The 20,340-nt window shown below is 43.9% G+C and overlaps 1 protein-coding gene across 1 annotated transcript in view; it reads right to left on the bottom strand.

Moving 5' to 3' along the window:
- SCYL3 (SCY1 like pseudokinase 3) overlaps positions 1-20,340 on the bottom strand; it is a 617,362-nt gene that overhangs the window by 230,743 nt on the left and 366,279 nt on the right. Inside the window, exon 8 of the mRNA XM_069231087.1 lies at positions 265-452. Coding sequence (XP_069087188.1) covers positions 265-452 — 188 coding nt within the window. The remainder of the gene's footprint in view (positions 1-264; positions 453-20,340) is intronic.

The following is a 20,340-nucleotide window of genomic DNA, read 5'->3' as shown; positions in this document are numbered from 1 at the left end:
TCTAAAATTCATGAAAGATACTATCAACAGACATGTAGGAGGGCTCAATAAATCCAGAGGCTATGTCAAAGGTATGAAGGTATATATTCAGATGCCGCTCCTATCGTACATACCTTTGAAAATTCCATGGCTTTGGAAAGTAAGGGTGTCAAGTAGCATAATAAATTCAATATGTTAGTTCCTGCTGCCACAACGAATTATAAATAGCTTGAACGGAAGAAGGAAAGGTACTCTAATAATATGGAGTATGGATAAAATTCTTACCTGAGGCAGTATTTCATTCTTCAACTCTTCCTTCGTGAACAGACTGCCATAAGCATCAATATGAGTTAGCAGAACCATCCGCACATGTTCTTCATGGACTTTAAAGAGCTTAAGCAGCAGTGGAATCACACGGGCCTTGTAGATATCAGGCGAGAGGAGACAATCTGAATGACGCTTTCCACTTGATTCTAAAGAAAGACGTTTAGTAAAAATTGTCAAAATTACACTATTAACTATTTTTTATCACAAATAACAGAAGTGAAACAGGTGGCATATTAAAGCTAAAGGCAGATGAAGATGACAGTTGTGATGTGATCTTCCATATTCTTTTACCACAATTTAATTGTTTTCTACCTGTTATAATAGTTCTCCTGGACTAGGATCTTTCACTGATTTACCTCCAATTATGTTCGGTTGTACAGCACACCAAGAGATGGATTTATAGTTTGTTAGATGCAGGACAGCAGCTAAAAAGTGGCAGTGGACCCCTCTTATATTTAGAGTGTACTGATGTCTATATACCCTAAGTAGGACAGACAGGACATCTGCTATCTTTGGCATATGTCCTGCATCTTCCAAATTCTATAAAAGGCCTTAAGTCAGTAACAAAACCACCTGTAGATTTTCAGTCATGAAAAACTAAGCTACCACATGTCTACCTGACCACACATCGCGACAGAAGCTCTGCTCTCTATCCCAACATCTCCAATGCCAAGAGTTGTGCTGAAGACTACCCAAAAATATTGTGACGCTCTAGGGGTAGACATTTAAAAAAAAATTGATGAGAGAAGATGTGCAGTGTATGAATACTATAATATGTAAACAACACACAGATGAGTTTCAACTACACCCCTCTGCATTAATGATACAAGTATGGGTAAAGGTGGCTTCCCATCTTTTCTATTTCAGTCAGTAGCAGCACATTCAAAGTCAGAGTTCAGTATCTAATTGAACGCCGCATATTTCTTTGCTACCAAATTATTCTGGTATGTACACCTTTGATATTCAAATCATAAATCTTATAAGACAGAGGTTCACAGGTTTAAAGTTTGACGGAATATCTGAATGCCATAAATTGGTTTCTTATCCTGCCTAACTTGCAATTTCCCAACATAATTTAGAGGCAGGGAAACCCTACGGTTTTACCAAGAGTCTTATTGGCACCGCCAGTGGAAACCTTTTACCAGCATAGCCAAACACCACAGGGCTGCGTAGTCATTCTCTTTCTTCAATGAAAGAGTGAAGATCCCAAAAAGAACATTTTGAAGTTCACTGAACACTAGGAAATTCATTACAAATTACCCAAGCTGAGCAACGGCATTATGTTCGATGTTAGCAATAAGGTAGATACTGTAGCCAATGGTAGGTAATGGTGAACCAGTGCTTTTAGCTGAGAGACAATATTCCCAATGCCTCTAACAAAATCAAGAGAGGCTTGCGCACCCATAAGTCACAGAGATTCTTATTGTTGCATATGAATTGTAGACATCTGATCAAAGTCAACCACCTTTCCAGAAAATTATTTAAAGGTACATTTGTGAAACCAAGGTGCAGACCTGAAGAGGTCTTCAAATCTCATTAAGCATTTTGACGCAATTCACCATAAAGCTAAAATTATCGGAAAGGTAATCAAATCAATCCTGGCTTGTTCCTTCATTCACCATTGTAAATGGGCGAAGAGTAAAAATTACAACCTCTAGAAAAAACATCTGTACTTGAATAAAGGAAGAGGTAATATGATGGGTTTGCCAAGAAGGGAGATCATTATCTGACGTGGCAAAGGAACAAAAAAACACTGCACTACAGGCGATAGTATAGGTGCAGAATTCAGAAGGTAAATGAGCAATAAAAATACCTTTACATTTTTTTTTCTTTTCATATTTGTTGTGCCTTCAAGGACAGAAGTTAAATGTCAGGCTATGTCTCCTGACAAATTGCTGCTTATTCGTTTAACCTCTTCACTGCCAGGCCTTTTCCCCCTCAGGTGCCGAGCCTTTTTTTGGCTATTTGGGACAGTTCGCACTTAGACCCACATAACTTTTTGTTCACATAAACTACCCACGCCAAATTTGCGTACTTTTTTCCCCCAACATCCTAAGGATTTAAAAGGTACCCAGAGTTTGTGTGTTACCCTGGAGGAGACCAAGAAATTAGCCAAAATACAGCAAAAATTTCGTTTTTTTAAAACAAAAATGGGAAAAAGGGCTGCAGAAGAAAGCATGGGCCAGATGTACAAAACGTTTTGCAACTCGCAAACGGCAAAATTTGCCGTTTGCGAGTCGCAAAACGCAAATCCCAATGCAGAAATGCAGTTTGCGAGTCGTTACCGACTCGCAAAATGCATTTCAGACTCGCAAATAGGAAGGGGTGTTCCCTTCCTATTTGCGAGTCGCATTGGGATGCAATACCATTTGCGACCGCATATGCGGTCGCAAATGGCATCGCAGTTACCATCCACTTCAAGTGGATGGTAACCCAATCGCAAATTGGAAGGGGTCCCCATGGGACCCCTTCCAGTTTGTGATTGCACCCAAAAATATTTTTTCAGGGCAGGGAGTGGTCCAAGGGACCACTCCCTGCCCTGAAAAATCCGAAACTAAAGGTTTCGGTTTTTTTTTTGTAGTGCAGCTCGTTTTCCCTTAGGGAAAACGGGCTACACTTAAAAAAAAAAGAAAAAAAAAACTGCTTTATTGACAAGCAGGTCGCTAACATGGAGGCCTGCTGACGTCAGCAGGCCTCCATGTTAGCGAGTGCCCATATTCGCAATGGGGCCGCAATTTGCGACCCACCTCATGAATATTCATGAGGTGGGTCATTGCGACCCCATTGTGAGTTGCAGTTGGTGTCTGAGACACCGTACTGCATAGCAATTTGCGACTTGCAAATTGCGAGTCGCAGGGACTCGCAATTTGCAAGTCGCAAATTGCCTTTTTCGTACATCTGGCCCCATGTTTTTTCCCCCCGAAAATGGCCTCAACAAAGTGTTTGCGGTGCTAAAATCACCATCTTCCCAGCTTTCTGGAACAGGCAGATGGGAATCAGAAAAACAAATTTTGAGACACAATTTTGGCATTTTACTGGGACAAACCCCATTTTTACTATTTTTAGTGCTTTCAGCCTCCTTCCAGTTAGTGACAGAAAAAGGTGTGAAACCAATGCTGGATCCCGGACAGCTAAACATTTCTGAAAATTAGACAAAATTCTGAGTTCAGCAAAGGGTAATTTGTGTAGATCCTTCAAGGTTTCCCTACAGAAAGTGACATCTAAAATAAAAAAAATACTGAAATTGAGGTAAAAAAAAGAGCCATTTCTGTCCACGTTTTGTTCTATAACTTTTTCCAGCTATGGACGATTTTTTAAAGCAATATACCGTTAAGTCTGCTGGACTCTTCTGGTTGCAGGGACATATAGGGCTTGTAGGTTCATCAAAAACCCTTAGTACCCAGAGCCAATAAAGGAGCTGCACCTTGAAATGGGTTTTCAATGTAAACCGGTTATGCAGCAATACATTCGATGAAATATAAAGAGTGAAAAATAGGTATCAAGGAAACCTTTGTATTTCCGAAAGGGGCACAAGATAAGGAGTTGAGAAGCAGTAGTTATTTGCACAGCTCTGAATTCTGGGGTACCCATACTAGCATGTGAATTAGAGGGCATCTCACAAATAGATGTCTTTTTTAGACACTGTCTTACATTTGGAAGGAAACATTTTAGAGAAAGACAAGGAGCAATAACACTTGTTCTTCTATTCTGTGTTCCCCTAAGTCTCCTGATAAAAATGGTACCTCACTTGTGTGGGTAGGCCTAATGCCCGCAAAAGGAAACGTAACATGAACATATCACATTTTTACATTGAAATCTCACATGTTTTTTTGAAAGTGCCTAGCTATGGATTTTGGTCTCTAGCTCAGCCGGCATCTAGGAAAACCTACCAAACCTGTGCATTTTTGAAAACTAGACACCTAGGGGAACACAGGATTGGGTAACTTGAGGCACTCTCACCAGGTTATGTTACCCAGAATCCTTTGAAACCTCAAACTTTGGCAAAAAAAAACAAAAACTTTTACCTCACATTTTGGTGATAGAAAGTTCTTGAATCTGAGAGGAGACACAAATTTCCTTCAATCCAGCATTCCCCCAAGTCTCCTGATACAAATGGTACCTCACTTGTGTTGGTAGGCCTAGTGCCCACAACAGGAAATGCCCCGAAACACAACATGGACACATCACATTTTCCCAAAGAAAACTAACCTGTTTTTTGCAAAGTGCCTAGCTGTGGATTTTGGCCTGTAGCTCATCCGGCTCCAAGGAAAACCTAGCAAACCTGGACGTTTCTGAAAACTAGACCCCAAGGGGAAACCAGGATGGGGTAACATGTGGCACTCTCACTGGGGTCTGTTACCCAGAATCCCAAAAAAACCTCAAATGTAACTAACAAATCACATTTTCCCAACATTTGGGATCACCGCACTGGCACAAATTTCCTACCACCCAATGTTCTCCTCAGTCTCCCAATAAAAACGATACCTCAATTGTGTAGGTGGGCCAAGTACATGTGACAGGGAAGAACCAAAAACATGTTGAAATTGAGGGGGAACCAAAGCGGGTCCAAAAGGTAAGTTTGAAAAAAAAAATCTTAGGCTGACAAGTGGGGCAGAATGTTTTTCTGTATAGATGTGGAAATGCTGGGTGGTATGAATTTTGATGATTCCTGCAGATTCTGGAAGGTTCCATCACAAAAACGTGGGAGAAATATATGATTTCAAGCAAAGTTGGAGATTTGCAGGGCACTGTGGGTAAGAAAATGGTGTGGGGTGCATGTGAAGCACACCACCCTGGAGTCACCCAGATGTTTAGTTTTCAGATGTGTCTCGGACTCATAGATTTTCCTACATGGCAGTGTCTCAAAGTCCAAAAAGTGCAGCCCTCACCATTCCAAGTGGGACGAATTTGAGAGTTAGACAAGCTCTCATGGCCCAATTGTAAAACCAAAACCCAAAATATTCAAATGTCCTCTTGCTTGCATTGGGATAAGATATTTTAGTGTGCAGGGGAAGAGCTAAAACATTGTTACTCTCCCTTCAGTTGGGGGGGGGGGGGCATAACAATGCCCATACTGGTTGGTAGCCACCATCCTACTATTTTTTTTAATTCCTTGGCATCTAGTAGGCTTCCTGTCCCGCCCTGGGAGTGGACTGGGGTAATTGCACATCTGCCCACCAGTGGGCAGGACAACTTTGTCCCCAAGGCAGAAAAGGCCTATTAAAAAAATGCCCTCCATGGGGAGTGGCCCCTTATACATAAACATAAAGAAGTCCCTGGTGTCTAGTGGGCATTTCTGCAGTCCGAATGCTTTACGAAAGCCTTTCCTTTCCTTTGATGCCTTTCTGTCTTCCCCCACCCCCGATCGGGGAGAGAAATGCAAGCATTTCTCTTCCGATCAGCTTCCAGCGCAATGGGTCATCAGACATCACGGGGGGAAATCAGAGGGGAGGTGAAGGGGAAACAATCCCCCTTCCATCCCTGCCCATCCAGTGCCAGGACGTAACGGTTATGTCCTCGGGACAGGAGCACTATGCCACGAGACGCAACCATTACGTCCCCGGCACAGAAGGCGTTAACATGAAGTGAGCTGTTTACTTGTCCTTTTCTGACTGCAAAGTGAGAGGATTTTGTAAAGTGAACTATCTGATATTCTTGCCAGGTTTGGGGGGGGGGGGGGTTCATTAAATTTGAAAGGAAAGGCTGTTCATTTTTTCCTACTATGTAACAAAGTTTAATTTAAGTACCTGTTAATGAACAGTACTAATATGGGGGTGCTAGAGTACCAGCCACAACATGGCTGCAGTTTTGTGTAGCTCTGCATGCCAGGAATCATTATCCGACCACAATTCTGATTCCAAACCTGCATCAAGCCAGAACAAGCATTTGCAATGCAATAGTCCTGCATTTACTTGAGCAGGAGCTATTGGCATTGTAAATGCATAACTGGACTTTTTTTGACACTTTAATTGGTCAACCCTGCTGCATATTTTGGTCCTTTTTGCCACATAATTCCAGTGGCCCTGCATATAACTAAAGGGCTAGGAGGCCGACTGGAATGTTTTTAAACAAGGCCCTTAAAATACAAACTATTCCCAGGTGCACTCCAAGAATGCATGCTTACTGGATCACTGTCCCTTTACTGCAGTCTGGGGAGTCGAAACAAACACCCATGATTTTTCAGACGCTTGAGAACAGCCACCTCACATGATATTACTGATCCTCAGTGAACTGAAATATTAGTTATAAAATATTGACCATTGTACAGCATAATCAACAGTAAGCTCTACTTGAGGTTAGTTTTATAAATGCAGGCACACACAGCTCAAGTTTCACAGACCCAAACGTGTGTAGTTCATTTGTGTAGTGTAGTACATTTAATCAGGTTTCTGCTTTGCATTCACAGCTTGTATCATGTTATAAAAATAAAAACACAAGTCCCAGAATGTAAAGCAGAAACAAACTAAATGAGCAAATCACTTATCGAACTAGGGAGCTGGACAACTCTGTGAATACTACTCCAAGTGCTGGTTTCCAGCTTGTATCACGTTATAAAAATAAAACTACAAGTCCCAGATTGTAAAGCAGAAATATAAACTAAATGAGTTAATCAAGCATTGAACAAGGAAGATGAACAACTCTACGAATACTACTCCAAGGGCTGGTTTCCAGCTTATATCCTGTTGTAAAAATAAAACTATGAATCCCAGAATGTAAAGCAGAAACAAAATAAATGAGTAAATCATGTTTTGAACTAGGGAGCTGGATAACTCTGCGAATACTACTCCAGGGGCTGGCTTCCAACTTTACATTATTACAGTTTGAACGCCCTCTTGAATAGTAGTATATCACAGTAAAAACACGGCAAAGCCAGGATTTCAACACCCTACCTGACTGTTTTCATCAGGGACTGCAGCTACAGCTCTTGAGATGGGGTTGGCTGCCTGCACAGGGTTTGGAAGGGGACACAGTGCACACATTTCAAAGGTTTTTGTTAAGGAGTTCAGTAAAGTTGTAGTATTGCTCTCAAACAAATAACTCATTATTCCTGGAGGTCCAAAAAAATAAAACTCTTTAAAGCAGGAAATAGCTTTAAAGCGCTATGTGGTAACATGGCTGCTGCATATAAATGTTAAAGCACTAAATACTGAGGCAAAGTAATTTTAAAGCCATAACAGGCCTATATATTCCATGTCCAGCCACTCCCGCCCTCTTCAACTCACTGTTACAGCTGCTTTTTTCCATTTGTGACATTTTTGTGTTTAGAGTGCATCTAATGTTAAAATGTCAAAATAACTCTGGTGCTTAATGTTCTTTCTGTAGAGAGAACATACTTTTGTCTAGTGGAAGCTTGGACTCATTGTAAGGTAGCACAGAGGGATAATGTACTTCCTGCAAAAAACATGTACTAGGCAAATTACAAACTGCATATAATGTAAAAATGTCAAAATGACTCTGGTGATCAATGTTGTTTCTGGAGAGAGAACATACTTTTGTCTAGGGGAAGCCTGGATTCATTATAAAGTAGCACAGAGAGTTAATATGCCTGCTGTAAAGAACGTGTACTTAAATATAGGGCATCCTTGCAAACTGACAACATGCCTGCCTTTCTGATAATATACTTTTATCGACACCTCTGGCTTGCAGACTACAGCTTCTTTGTATAGGGGCCAACTGAGAGTCTGCAAGCCTGTCCTTAGACTCCAGAATTTAGTGTCTCTTACTTCCCGCAGACATAAAACGCAAAGTCTAAACTCGATCTGCAAACAGTCACACTCAATGATGACCATGCAGACAATATGACATTCATTTCATCAAACAATTAGCAGCAGACAAACAATAGGCCACCTAAGCATATGCCTGCTCGGAGTTGTGCTAGAACCGTTTGGCACACATAAGAAATCTGCAAAATGTTGTGATTGTTTTGCTCGACCAGTGACCTACAGACAATGGCAATGTACCATATTTACAGAGCTGAGCATGGTGGTTTGTAATTTGCAACATAACACCTTGAACTGTTTAAAAAATAAATCTGTGTTACTTCCTCTATAGCTCTATTATTCATGTTATTTGTCATTCTAATAAACACCCTCCAAATTACATAGTATGCAAAGTAATGCAAGAAAAATTAAAAACAGGAACAAACTCAAGTGTAAAACTCCAATTTAAAACTGCATATGAAATCTAAAACACCTTACCTGGCTTGTTTTTCCTAGCAGAGGCCTGTTATGCTGAACCCCACTGCTATCACAGCAACGTATATTTTACTGGATTATACTATTAGCAAATGAGTGAGGGGTTGCTTAATACAAGCATAGATTATGTGAAAGAATTTCATAATTATCTTCTCATTATCTCCGACTCTAGGAAAGTACCCTCTTTTTGACATTATTACCTGGACTTTTTGCCTGCTGTCAGTATCCTTTGACAGTTTTCACTGGGGTCCTGCTAACCAGAACCCCAGTGACTGGGCTCTCTCCCTATAAATTTGGTTGCCTAGGACCTTTCACACCTCACAGTTGGCCGACTGGTGCCCCCATGTAAGTCCCTAGTATATGGTACTTAGGGGTACCCAGGGCACTGGGGGCACCAAGGGGTCCCCATGGGCTGCATCATGAATAGTACCACCCATGGGAGCCTATTCAAAATGCGTCAGCAGGCCTGCCATTGTAGCCTGTGTGAAAAGTTGCATGCACCCTTTCACTGCAGGTCTCTGTAAGTCACCCCTACAGTAGGCCCTCCGAGCCCAGAAAGCAGGGTGCAGCTACCTATGTGTGAGGGCACCCCTGCATGAGCAGAGGTGCCTCTACGAACTCCAGCTCTATTGCACTGGACTTCGTAAGTACAGGGAAGCCATTTTACCTATTGTACTGGCAACAGGTCACTACCGGTATCCAGCTACATAATGGTAACTCCAAACGTGTGCGTGTTTGGTATCAAACATGTCAGAATCATATCCCAATAATGTTGCCAGTATTAGTTGTATGATTCCATGCACTCTGGGGGCTCCTCAGAGGACCAAACAAACATTGCTCGTAGCACTCTTCTGGGGTTTTCCAGGTAGCCCACCCTGCTGCCACCACTCAGAAAGTTTCTGCCCTCCTGCTGCTTGACCAGCTCAGGCAGAACAAAGAATTTCATGTGGGAGAGGAAGTTAACACCCTCGCCCTTGGAAATAGGTGTTACATGGCTTGGGAGCAGTAGCCTCCCCAAGCCACCAGTATGCTTTGAAGCGCACATCTGGCACCCTCCTTGCTTAAACTGGTTTGCACCAGTCCAGGGACCCCCGGGCCCTGCTCTTGCGCAAAACTGGACAAAGGAAAGGGGAGTGACAACTTCTCTGTCCATCACAACCCCAGGGGTGGTGCCCAGGACTCCTCCAGGTAGCCACTTGATTCTGCCATCTTGAATCCAAGGTGGGCAGAGGCCCCCGGGAGCATCTGAGTGGCCTGGTCAGGTAGGTGACTTCACACACCCCTCCAGATAGGTGGTCACCCTGCTAGGTGACCAAATCCCCCTTCCTAGGCTTTTTAGGGTCTTCCTCTTGTGTGGGTCCTCAGATATAACGTGCAGGATTCCGGCTAGACTCCTCTGCATCTTTTACTTCATCTTCTGGCCACTGGGACTGCAACTGGACCCTCCAAGAACCGACAAGCTGCAACCTCAGCAACGACTCCACTAGGCAACATTGTTTCTCCAACTCCTTCTAGCAACTGCAACATTTCCCCAGCTGTGCATCGTCTGAGGTCAGTGAGTCTTCAGCCTGCAAAAGAAGAAATACGGAATCTCCCTTGGAGTTAAGTCATCTGCAGGCACCAACTGCAACGACGACTGGCTGCATGGATCTGCTCTCTTCTGGAACTGCGTGTATCCTGCATCACAGGTGGAGGTCTGGAGTGGTCCCCCCGGTCCTCTCTACCAGCTAACCATCATGGGAGAGGGTAAGCCCTTGCTTCTCCTTGCAGGACAGTACCCTTGTGCACAGCAAATCTCACAACTACCAAGGCTTGTTTGCTTCTCCTACAAGAGATCTTCAAGCTCCATGTAGCCCCGACCCCCAGCACTTCTTCCTGCCAAGCACAGTCTCTTTTCTGCTGCTCCAGCGACATGGGACTCCTCTTCAGGTGTGCTGAGTGGGTCTCACTGCGACTGCTGTGTGTGCTGCCAGTGGGTTGCCTGTGTGCGCTGTCTCCTCTTCTTGTGACTCTCCTGACGGCCGAGGGTCACCCTGGACTCCCCTCCTTGTGTCGAGTCCCCTCGGCCTTGCTGGTTCTCTTCAGCCTTCCAACTCGTCATCGTCTTCTTTTGCATTTGCCAAGGATTGTTGGTGGTTCTGTAGCACCACTGAAACTGCAACCCGACGAACAACGTGGGACACCATCTGCATCACTTCAGGAACTCCTCTTCATCTCCTGTGCTACACAGCTTGTCTTCTTCATCCCCAGTTGAACTGGTCCTGCATACACAGAGGGTGGGTAGCGGCTCCTGACACAACCGGAAACTCCATCACAAACTGGACTTAGTCCCCTTCCTTTACAGGTCCTCTTCTGCCAGAATCCACCCTTAGCTTCTTTCAGTCTTGTTTGGGTCTTGCACAATTTGTTTTCAAAGTCTTCCTGTTGGGGTTGGGGAAAACCCAGTACTTACCTTGCTCTCCTAGTTGCTGGGGGTCACTCTGTTACTCACCTCTTGGAGTTTCTAGTTCCTCCACCTCCCCCCTTATGATTCCACATCCTTGGGTAGGGGACTGTATATTGCATTCCACTTATTTAGTATATGGTTTGGTATTCCCTAGGGCCTATACTATTTTCTTTTGCGTTTGCCAATGCTTGTTGCTTTCTATGCTCTTTACTGATTTCTAATGTGTATATAATAGTGTGTTTACTTACCTACAGGTGGGGGACTGCCTATTAGTATTCTAGTATTTGTGTTACTATAATAAAGTACTTTTATGTTTGTATCACTGTGTGGTTCTTTCATGTGTGCTAGTGCTGTGTGACTATAGTGGTATTGCTTAAGATTTGCATGTATCCTAGGTAAGTCTTGGCTGTTCATCCACACTACCCCTAGAGAGCCTGGCTTCTAGACACTGCCTACACTTCACTAATAGGGGATACCTGGACCTGGTGTTATAAGGTGTTAACACCATAGGTGCTCACCTCACACCAGGCCAGCTTCCTACACCGACATTTACAATTTTAAATAAGGACTGAATCTTATAATTAACTTTAAATATTTTATAAAACCGCGGGATCAAAGCTTCTTTTTTATCGAAAATGTGCAGATCCTAAACCCACAAGTTGTCCTTACGAGGTGTAACAGCCGATACTACCTCACTTCAAATCCTCTTCACAGATGGATTTTTGGTTCTCGCATGGTAAGGGGCCGGTGGTCGCAGCCCTTCGGTTTTACCTACTCTACGAAAAACAGATTTTAACACCTGTGGCTGACAAAACCTTTACTATAGGATTTCCTTCTCTGCAGCAAGAGGTCATTACACTGCAGAGATTAAAAGGGACCTCGTTGCTATGACAATACAGAGCAGCTTTAAAGTCAGTGCAAATTATGCTCGATTCTGGTTGGAGGAGCCTCTATGGGATTTTGTCAAAACCCGAGTTAAAGAAACATAGTAGAAATGTCACGCAATTAGGATGACACATTATTGTTCGTAATATTTATAACAAGGTCTTTACAACACACATAATTATCACACGTGAAAATGTGCCACTGGCATGTGCTCTATATTTGTATGCTCTTTATTGAAAAACTAATAAAAATCGTTTAACCAGACGATAGGAGGGCCAAGAACCTAGCTTGCTAATTATTGCGAAGATAAAAACCTCTACAACATCCAAAGAAAACATTGGAGATGCGTGAAACAATCTCGGTTTTAACTCGCAACAAGATACATGTTAGCCGGTACTCTCACTTAAGGGCCAAGCGTGGTGTGGTCCAGTCCTTAATGGGTTGCAGTGGCTGCGTTGGGTGGTAGCAGGGAGCAACCATTTGGCAAAGTTGTAAACTCACAAATCCTGCCACAAAAATCACAAAAGCAACAATGCACTGAAATTCCGTTTCGACCCACCTGAATCTGACATTACCTTCGGCTGAGAAACCGTTACTACAAGCCCTTGTGGATTAGGGTATTGGGGTACTTCCTTCTTTATTCTGCGTGATCTTTGAAGTATCGAAGTACCTTTTGCTTTTCATAGTTTCCGAGTCTTTCTGTATAATCTGTAGGGGCCTTTGCCACAGCAATACTTCACCTCCCAGCAACCTCTTCTATATCTTACGTCACTATCTCGCTTACGTGCACCTATCTAAACTTGCTTACAAGACTACAAAAAGTCCTATGGCCTAAAGAAACAATGCAGATCAGTATTGGTCATACTTTAGTGCAGGATATCGAAATGATATGCACATAAGCAGTGTAAACATTTTGCATATATGTTGAGGCAACCAGTAGTGCACTGCAAATGTAATCTGAGTGCTTGCTTAATAACGTATAAATACTTATCCCCAAGAAACTCCGGCGTTACATCAACCTTTTTCTCCTACAGTTTTAAGTCTATGTCTGCATTTCCGTTCCAGAGTAATTTTTTTGTAAAGCGCACTAGCACCTTTGGAAATGTCTGTGCCATATAAAAATAAACAGCGCTCTCTTTCCTTTGAACCATTTCTCCCAGCTGCCCTGCTGCGATCTTCCTAAATGGTTTAGCCAGACAGGAGGAGGGACGAGGGGCAATCACATGCTGTAACAGGAGGAAGTGTGCCGTAGTGTGATGGCTAACAAACATGTTCTTAGTGAAAGCTTCCTCAGCGGGAACTTAGCATGCAAAGGAGGGATTTTTAGCAAAATGCACCAATAAAAATGAAGCATTTAAGAAAAGCACATCAAAAAACGAATGGCAATGGTGGTGTGGTTAAAAGCTCATATTGAATACAACACGTCTTGCAGACAGCGCTGCGCTGCCAAGCTGAACCTAAAAAGCAATCCAGAGATCGCAGCACACTGAGGAATTGTCTGCTTGTGTCCCTGTTTGCAGTCAGCACCAGAGGTGTGGAGGCCCTAATGGAAGCAGGTCCTTGCGGCATTGGATCGTGTCACTGAGGCTACAGAGAAGCTTTCGAGCTGCCAAGCTGAGTGGTGCCAGATGCGGCTCTGAATGCCTGCTCAGCCTTGACCCCCAACTACCCCAGACCAATTACATAAACAAGACTGTGCAGAAATGCCTCCCACTAGGATGTGCTGCACCAGGTCTCAGCTTGTAATTGTCTGGCGGGAGTGCCCGATCCTTCCCTCTTGTTCTACGCCAAGTCTGAGTAAGATGCAATGTGACTCTCTGGCTTGGAGGCAGACTGCCCAGCAGTGGGACTGTGCCCCTGAGTGCATCAATGCAGCCCCAAAGAACTATTGCGCACCAGAATAGACTAGATGAGGCAGTAAGTGACACTGTTGTAGGTGAGGGTCCAGCAGATCCTTGCTATTTAGCTGCGAAAGAGGGCATCACCAGTTCTACAGACCTGGCATAGGAGGGAGACCGACACACAACTTTACAGCGGCAGCCCATGGTCCCTGGTACACAGCATTGGTATGGGCTTCCAAGGGGCTCCTGCTCGACCCTAGGGAGGGCCTAATAAAAAGTGCACACCCACATACCTTGCCAAGGCTAAACCAGAGTGCGCTGCTTCGGGGCATTCCAGGGGGAACTGAAGTTTGTGCTTATGCTCTCTGTGCTGCCTCTCACCCTCCACCTACTGAGCAGGGCTACGCTAGTTCTCTCTCTGGAGACGGGTGGGTAGTGCATGCTGAATGAGGCTGCCCTCCGAGCGCACAACGGCCAAATCAGACAACAAAAAAACCATGTTGTCTTTTGAGTCTAACGCAGATCCCGAGCTGATATCTCTGCTACAAACAGCCTAGTCTCTATAGACACTAAAATCAACACTTTCAACACATGTATAGACAATATGGTCTCCAAGCTAGATGAACATGTGATCAGACTAACACGGCTGAACAGTGTATCTCAAAAGTGCAAGGTAATGCAGAACAGAGAAGACAGACGGCTTAACATAGAGAAGCTTCTCTCTGTAATCAAGTCCAAGAATGAAGACCCTGTGGCCCGATCTCATCGCAACAAACTATGCATACTGGGGATTCCCGAGTCTGTGGAGACAGGCAAAATGAAAGTCTTTGTGGAGAACCTATTAACTACGATTTTTGGAGTGGACATCCTCTCACGCTTGCTGGTGGTGGAGAAAGCTCACTGTCACCAAGACCCCAGCCTGGTATGCCAACTCATCCCATAATCACTTGAGTATTAAACTACTGTGACCGAGATGCAGTGCTAAGGTTGGAGAGAGAAAAACAGAGCTTAAACTACAAAGGCTACACTGTCACATTCTTTCCAGATTTTACACTGTATGTCCAGGACACACGACCAGAATACCTCCCTATTAAAAAGCTGCAGTAGGCTGGGATAAAGTATGCAAAACTTTATCCTGCGTGCGTTGGGGTACATCACAAAAGCAAATGGCACATTTCCACACCCCAGCTTACCTTGGGTTTCCTAAAGAAGCTTTCTAAAGTAAGTTGCCAGTTAAAGGGACAGGGGCCGGAAAGAAGAGTGGACTATGACAATGTATCGGAGGACCGCCTGAACAAAACTGGATCTTGCTCTGCATTCCTGTTTGTTACCTAAGACCTACTCCACTGCAATGGTTCCTATGTTAAAATTCTATCCTGTTTAACTGGTCTCTGCGGATGATGGGACATCTGCGGAATGAATCCTTTCATACTTTACTGTACGGCACAAAGTTAAACAAAAATGCTCCAGGCCACTTCCCTGAATGCAGAGGGTGAGCTGGCACTCTGGATGCGTTCCATGGGTAAAACCTGTAACATCATTATTTGTGCAGAGTAGTTATGCGATATTTGTTTGAGTCTAAATTGGACTTGTAAGGGTGGAAGTAAGTTACATGACTAGCTGGCTGGCCGGGGTGGCCAGTGTGGGAGAATGGAACAGAGAAGTACTGGTACACATTTATACAACATTTTGTAAGTCAAGACAAGGCTCACATTATCATCACATAAATACAACCAAACCAGCTACATTCTGATGTCATCATCACAAACTTTTTCCTATCACCACCAAACTATACCCCATTACTGTACACAAGATGAAGCCCTCACTTAACCTCTTCAAGGGGAAAGTCAGAGGGATGAACGGCCCTTGTAACGTTCACAAGGTATATGTGTACATGCAAGACATTGTATCTCAATAGCATTCCTGCAGGAGAAACACCTCATCAATATCACTGAAAAGAGTATGGCAACCAGATAGGTGGTGTACCTGTATTCTTCCTTATTCTCCTCATACTCCAAAGGAGTTGCTACCCTAATAAAAGGGACTCGTTTTCAACACCTACAAACCATCAATGAGGAACAGGGCAGATTTATCACTGTTTTAGGCATACTCATGGGCAAATACATCACACTGGTTAATGTATAAAGCCCAAATTGCATTTTACATTGTAATTGCATTTGTGTAGCGCTTACTAATCCTGCCGAGGCATCTAAGTGCTTTACGCCGGGCAGCACGTCACTACGAAACCTGTGGTTAGTCCTGTGTTATTGGTTGCTTAATGTTAGTTATTTATTGGGATTAGTCTTGTGCGCTCAAGCAAACCATCCCATGCAGTCATTCCAGTATTTTTATGGTGGACTAAATAATAGGGTTTAGCGGCAAACAGTGTGTGTGTGTGTGTGTGCAGGTATGAGACCTCATGCACATGGTGGTAGAATTAATGGAGGAGTTAGAGGGTATTAGGCATTGTTGGGTTATACAGCTATGATTTTTAGAGGAAGGAGGAGAGATTGCTTTCTTGTAAGTAAGTTATTGGCAATTTGCAAAAAATATACTGATGGTGCACACATTTTCCATTCTGTATGGGCAGCTCTACAGTTGCTGTCACCTAGGGTGGTCCTTTGGGGAGGCGATCATAATGTGGCCTTTGACCCAAGACTAGATAGCTCATCATGCGCAGTCAAACAAAATATGGCAGCGGCAAGGAAGGCTATAATGACAGGCTGCAGCCTGGTAGATATTTGGCCTCTATGACATGCTGATGAAAAAAAGGCATGTTTGTGTCCTCTATCCACCCATGATCCAGACTACACTATTGGATATGCACCCAGGATCCTGGGTTAGTGACGCACATCTTGCCAAATCCCTCTCAGATCATGTACCAGTCATGATACAAAACCCAGAGCTGCTGTTGATTATCACACTATGAAAACTCTCACTAGACGCTTTAAGAGATGCAGTTTTCCCAACTAAATTGCATCAGGAAGTTCTAAAATACTGTCAAACTAACACTAGCTCGGTATTCGAGTTTGGCATGGTATTGGAGGCCTTTAAGGCTGTGATACATGGCCTCTATAGTGCTATAAACAGTGTCATTCTCAAAACACTGAGGAGTCATAAGTGTGCCTTCAAACATGAGAGCAACGGGGTGAAAAATGAATGATCCCAGTCGCTGGAATCTCTGACTCTGGCAATAGTCCAGGAAAAAAATCATGGAGTAAAATGATGTGGCCAACTGAAGTATCTGGGTAAATATGCAGTGGATCTGCACTATCGGAAAGGCGAACATCTCAGCAGGCATCTAGCCAGCATTTTGAAGAAACCTTGGTCTAGTAATGACATTACATGTTTTGTTGAAGCAATGGTCTCCCCCTCGCCCCCGCATTGGGAAGCTGAAGAGATAACACAAGGATTCCGATCTTTGCATTAAATTCTATATGACTCCCATATCAATCACTTCACTTCTTGCCTCACTGATCACTTACTTGACACAGCCATTGTTTGGCTACATAACTTAAGACATGACTCTTTAAACCAATCATTCTCGAACAAGGAGATGTAATAGGTGATCAGCGGACTCCCTCCATAAAAGGCGCCTGAAATGGATGGCGAGCAGACTGAGTTTTTTAAGGAATATTACAATATTCTGTCCCTCTTTCTATTGGCCTTATTCAAAAAACCTTTTAGCAAGAAACACTTTCTCCCACTTTGTGGGAGGTGCTTCAGGTCACCCTTTTAAAACCAGGCAAACCTCCATAGCAGTGTGATAAGCACAGACCACTGTCACTAGTAAACTGCAATGTTAAAATAATGGCTACATTTGAAGCCAATAGACTGCTTCCTCTGCACCCGGCGCCAGCACTCTCTAATCAAACTGGTTTACTTGCGTACCCTATTTGCCGTTTTGAATTAGGTTGACCCTGAACACAATGCAGAAGTGATCTTTTTAGACACCACTGAGGCCTTTGACCCAACAGAAAAGCCCTATCTGTTCGCTGTTAGAAATTAGGGTCTCTAGTTGGCAGAGCTATACACCCTATCTATAGGGACCACTATCCTAGTCAGGGTAAGTCAGATGCACGGACTAAATTAATCCCTGCTCACCCTCTGGTAAGCTTGGCACAGAGCAGGCAGACCTAACTTAGAGGGCAATGTGTAAAGTATTTGTGCAGCACACACCCACAGCAACACAGTAGAAACAGCACAAAAAGACTCCACACATGTTTAGGAAAATAGATGAGGTTAATCTGATTTAAATAAGATCAATGCGATAAAAATCCACTTAGTAGGTCATGAAATACAATCGTTACAAAGAGAAATGAAACAGCAGTGCTTCGTTCACGTACTCTCCTTTTAGGGACTTTAGGTTAACTTCATTTAGTACTACAATCACTTTGTGGTCGGGTGACGGTGGGCCTCGCACATGGGGCCGCAGTGTGGGGAAGCAAGTTGCATTGATCTAAAGTTGGGTTGACTAACACACCGGCATCAGGATATCTAGGCAGCGGGGCCACGGCACCCGGAACAAAGTCAGCACTCCACGGCACGGGAAAAGCTTGCCACTCTTAGGGCGCCTGGACGAAGGCTTTGGTCACGCTGAAACACCAGTGATGATTGGAGCTGGTGGTGCCCGGGAAGTGCTGCTCCTCGGGCAGGGTAACACTCCCCCATCGCTGACTATCAGTCTGAGTGCGGCTCCTCTACGATGAGAAGTGAAATTCTGTAATGTGGAATGCAACCTCCAGACTTGCGGCCTGGCACGGTCCTGAGGCAGCCACATGGGGAGGAAATCTTCAATATCCCTGAGATGTCCCACAGAACCGGGTGGCAAGCCAGCAAGCCAGCAAGCCTTTGAAGTCACTCTAGGCACAGTCTTGGGCAGGGGAGAGATCAGGAGGCAGCAGAGCAGCACAAGAAAGGAGAGCATCAGTTCCTGGGAACAGTCAATCCTGGCAGAGTGGCTATCCTGGCAGCACAGTAGTCTTTACTCCAGCAGAGTGTTGTTTTGGTCCAGAAGTATACTGTCTGAGTAGGTCAAGGGGCCCAGTACTAATATTGAGAAGTGCCTTTGATGTAGGTGTGACTGCAAAAGACTTCTAGTGAAGTGCATAGGTCCCCCTTTTAGCAGAGCAGCACAACAAAGCAGAGCAGCAGTTTCTGGGAACAGTCAATCCTGGCAGCACAGCAGTCTTTACTCAAGCAGAGTTTCATTTTGGTCCAGATGTGTACTGTCTGAGTGGGCCAAGAGGCCCAGTAGTTATACTGACAATTGCCTTTGATGTTGGAATGACTACAAAAGAGTTCTTGTGAAGTGCATAGGTTCCCCTTGCAGGTCAGCCATGGCTCCACACGGCTAGTGCGAGGTAATTAGTCCCTTTGTGTGTACTCTAGTCACTACCCTTTGAAATGTTAGTGTAAGCCCTTCCCAACCTCCTCCCCAGGAAGACCGATCAGTAGTCAGATGCAGTTGAGTATCCTGTATTGCAGGTGTCTGAAGGAAATGCACAAGTACATAGCCCAAGCCAGATGTGTATTGGAGATAGGCTGTACGCACACAGGGCAGAGAAATGTCTACTTTCTAAAAATTGGCATTTCTAAAATAGTTAATAAATCCAACCTTACCAGTAAAGAGGACTTATTATTACCATTCCAATGGTAATAAACATGACATAGCTACTCCTCTCAGATCAGGAATGACAGCTTAATGATTTTATAAGAAATTCCCAATGCTGGCCTATGAGAGGGATAGGCCTCAGAGTAATGAAAAATGACTTTAGGAGTTTTTCACTCCTAGGACATGAAAAACGTAAAGGTACACGTCCTATTTTTTGCTTACATGGCACCCTGCCCTAAGAGCTACCAAGGGCCTGTCTTAGGGGTGACATATATGTAAGAAATGGGGAGTTCTGGGCTTGGCAAGAGGTTTTAGAGGCCAAGTCGGGGGCAGTGAGACTGCACACACAGGCTCTGCAGCAGCAGGCTTGAGACATGTTTACAGAGCTACGTAAGTGGGTGACACAATCAGTGTGCATGCCCACTCATAGCATTAACTTACATGCCCTGGGTATAGGGACAACCACTCTACAAGGGTCTTACAGATAAATTAAATATGCTAAATGGGGATACACCAATGTTACCATGTTTTGGGGGGGAAGCACATGTACTTTCACGCTGATTACCAGTGCAAATTGCTCAGAATCATAAAGCCAACAAAAAGATATAGCAACAAAACAGGAGATAAAGGCAAAAAGCCTAGAGTAAGACTACTGTAAGGATGCCAGGTCTAACAGCTGTCCTACAATGAATGGCTCTACTGGCTTCATTTATAAACTAGGTACAAGTATTATATACAAGACCCACTGCTTAACTTAGGCAAAATGGCAGCTCACAGAGGTACACGTCAAAGAGGCCCCAATACTCAATTTTATTTGTGCTGGTGCTTGAGCCCTTGGCAGCTGAACTTCATCAAAACTATGCCCTTTAATACACTTCTCCCAAGCTGTTGGTATCCCAACAGCTTGGCTGATGATATAACCATTAATTACAGTAACGCTCAGACAAGTCTAAACCAGAGTTTGAGAGAGTTCATAAAATCTGGTGGCATTGCAGGGATTACCATGGGTGTGGCTTGCTGCACGCTGAGATGACTGCAAGCTAAGAAAGCTCT

The sequence above is a fragment of the Pleurodeles waltl genome, chromosome 4_2 (assembly GCF_031143425.1).
Source record: "Pleurodeles waltl isolate 20211129_DDA chromosome 4_2, aPleWal1.hap1.20221129, whole genome shotgun sequence".
NCBI classification, from domain to species: domain Eukaryota; kingdom Metazoa; phylum Chordata; class Amphibia; order Caudata; family Salamandridae; genus Pleurodeles; species Pleurodeles waltl.
Note: the sequence above shows the minus strand (reverse complement) of the source record. Positions and strands in the feature narration are given on the sequence as shown.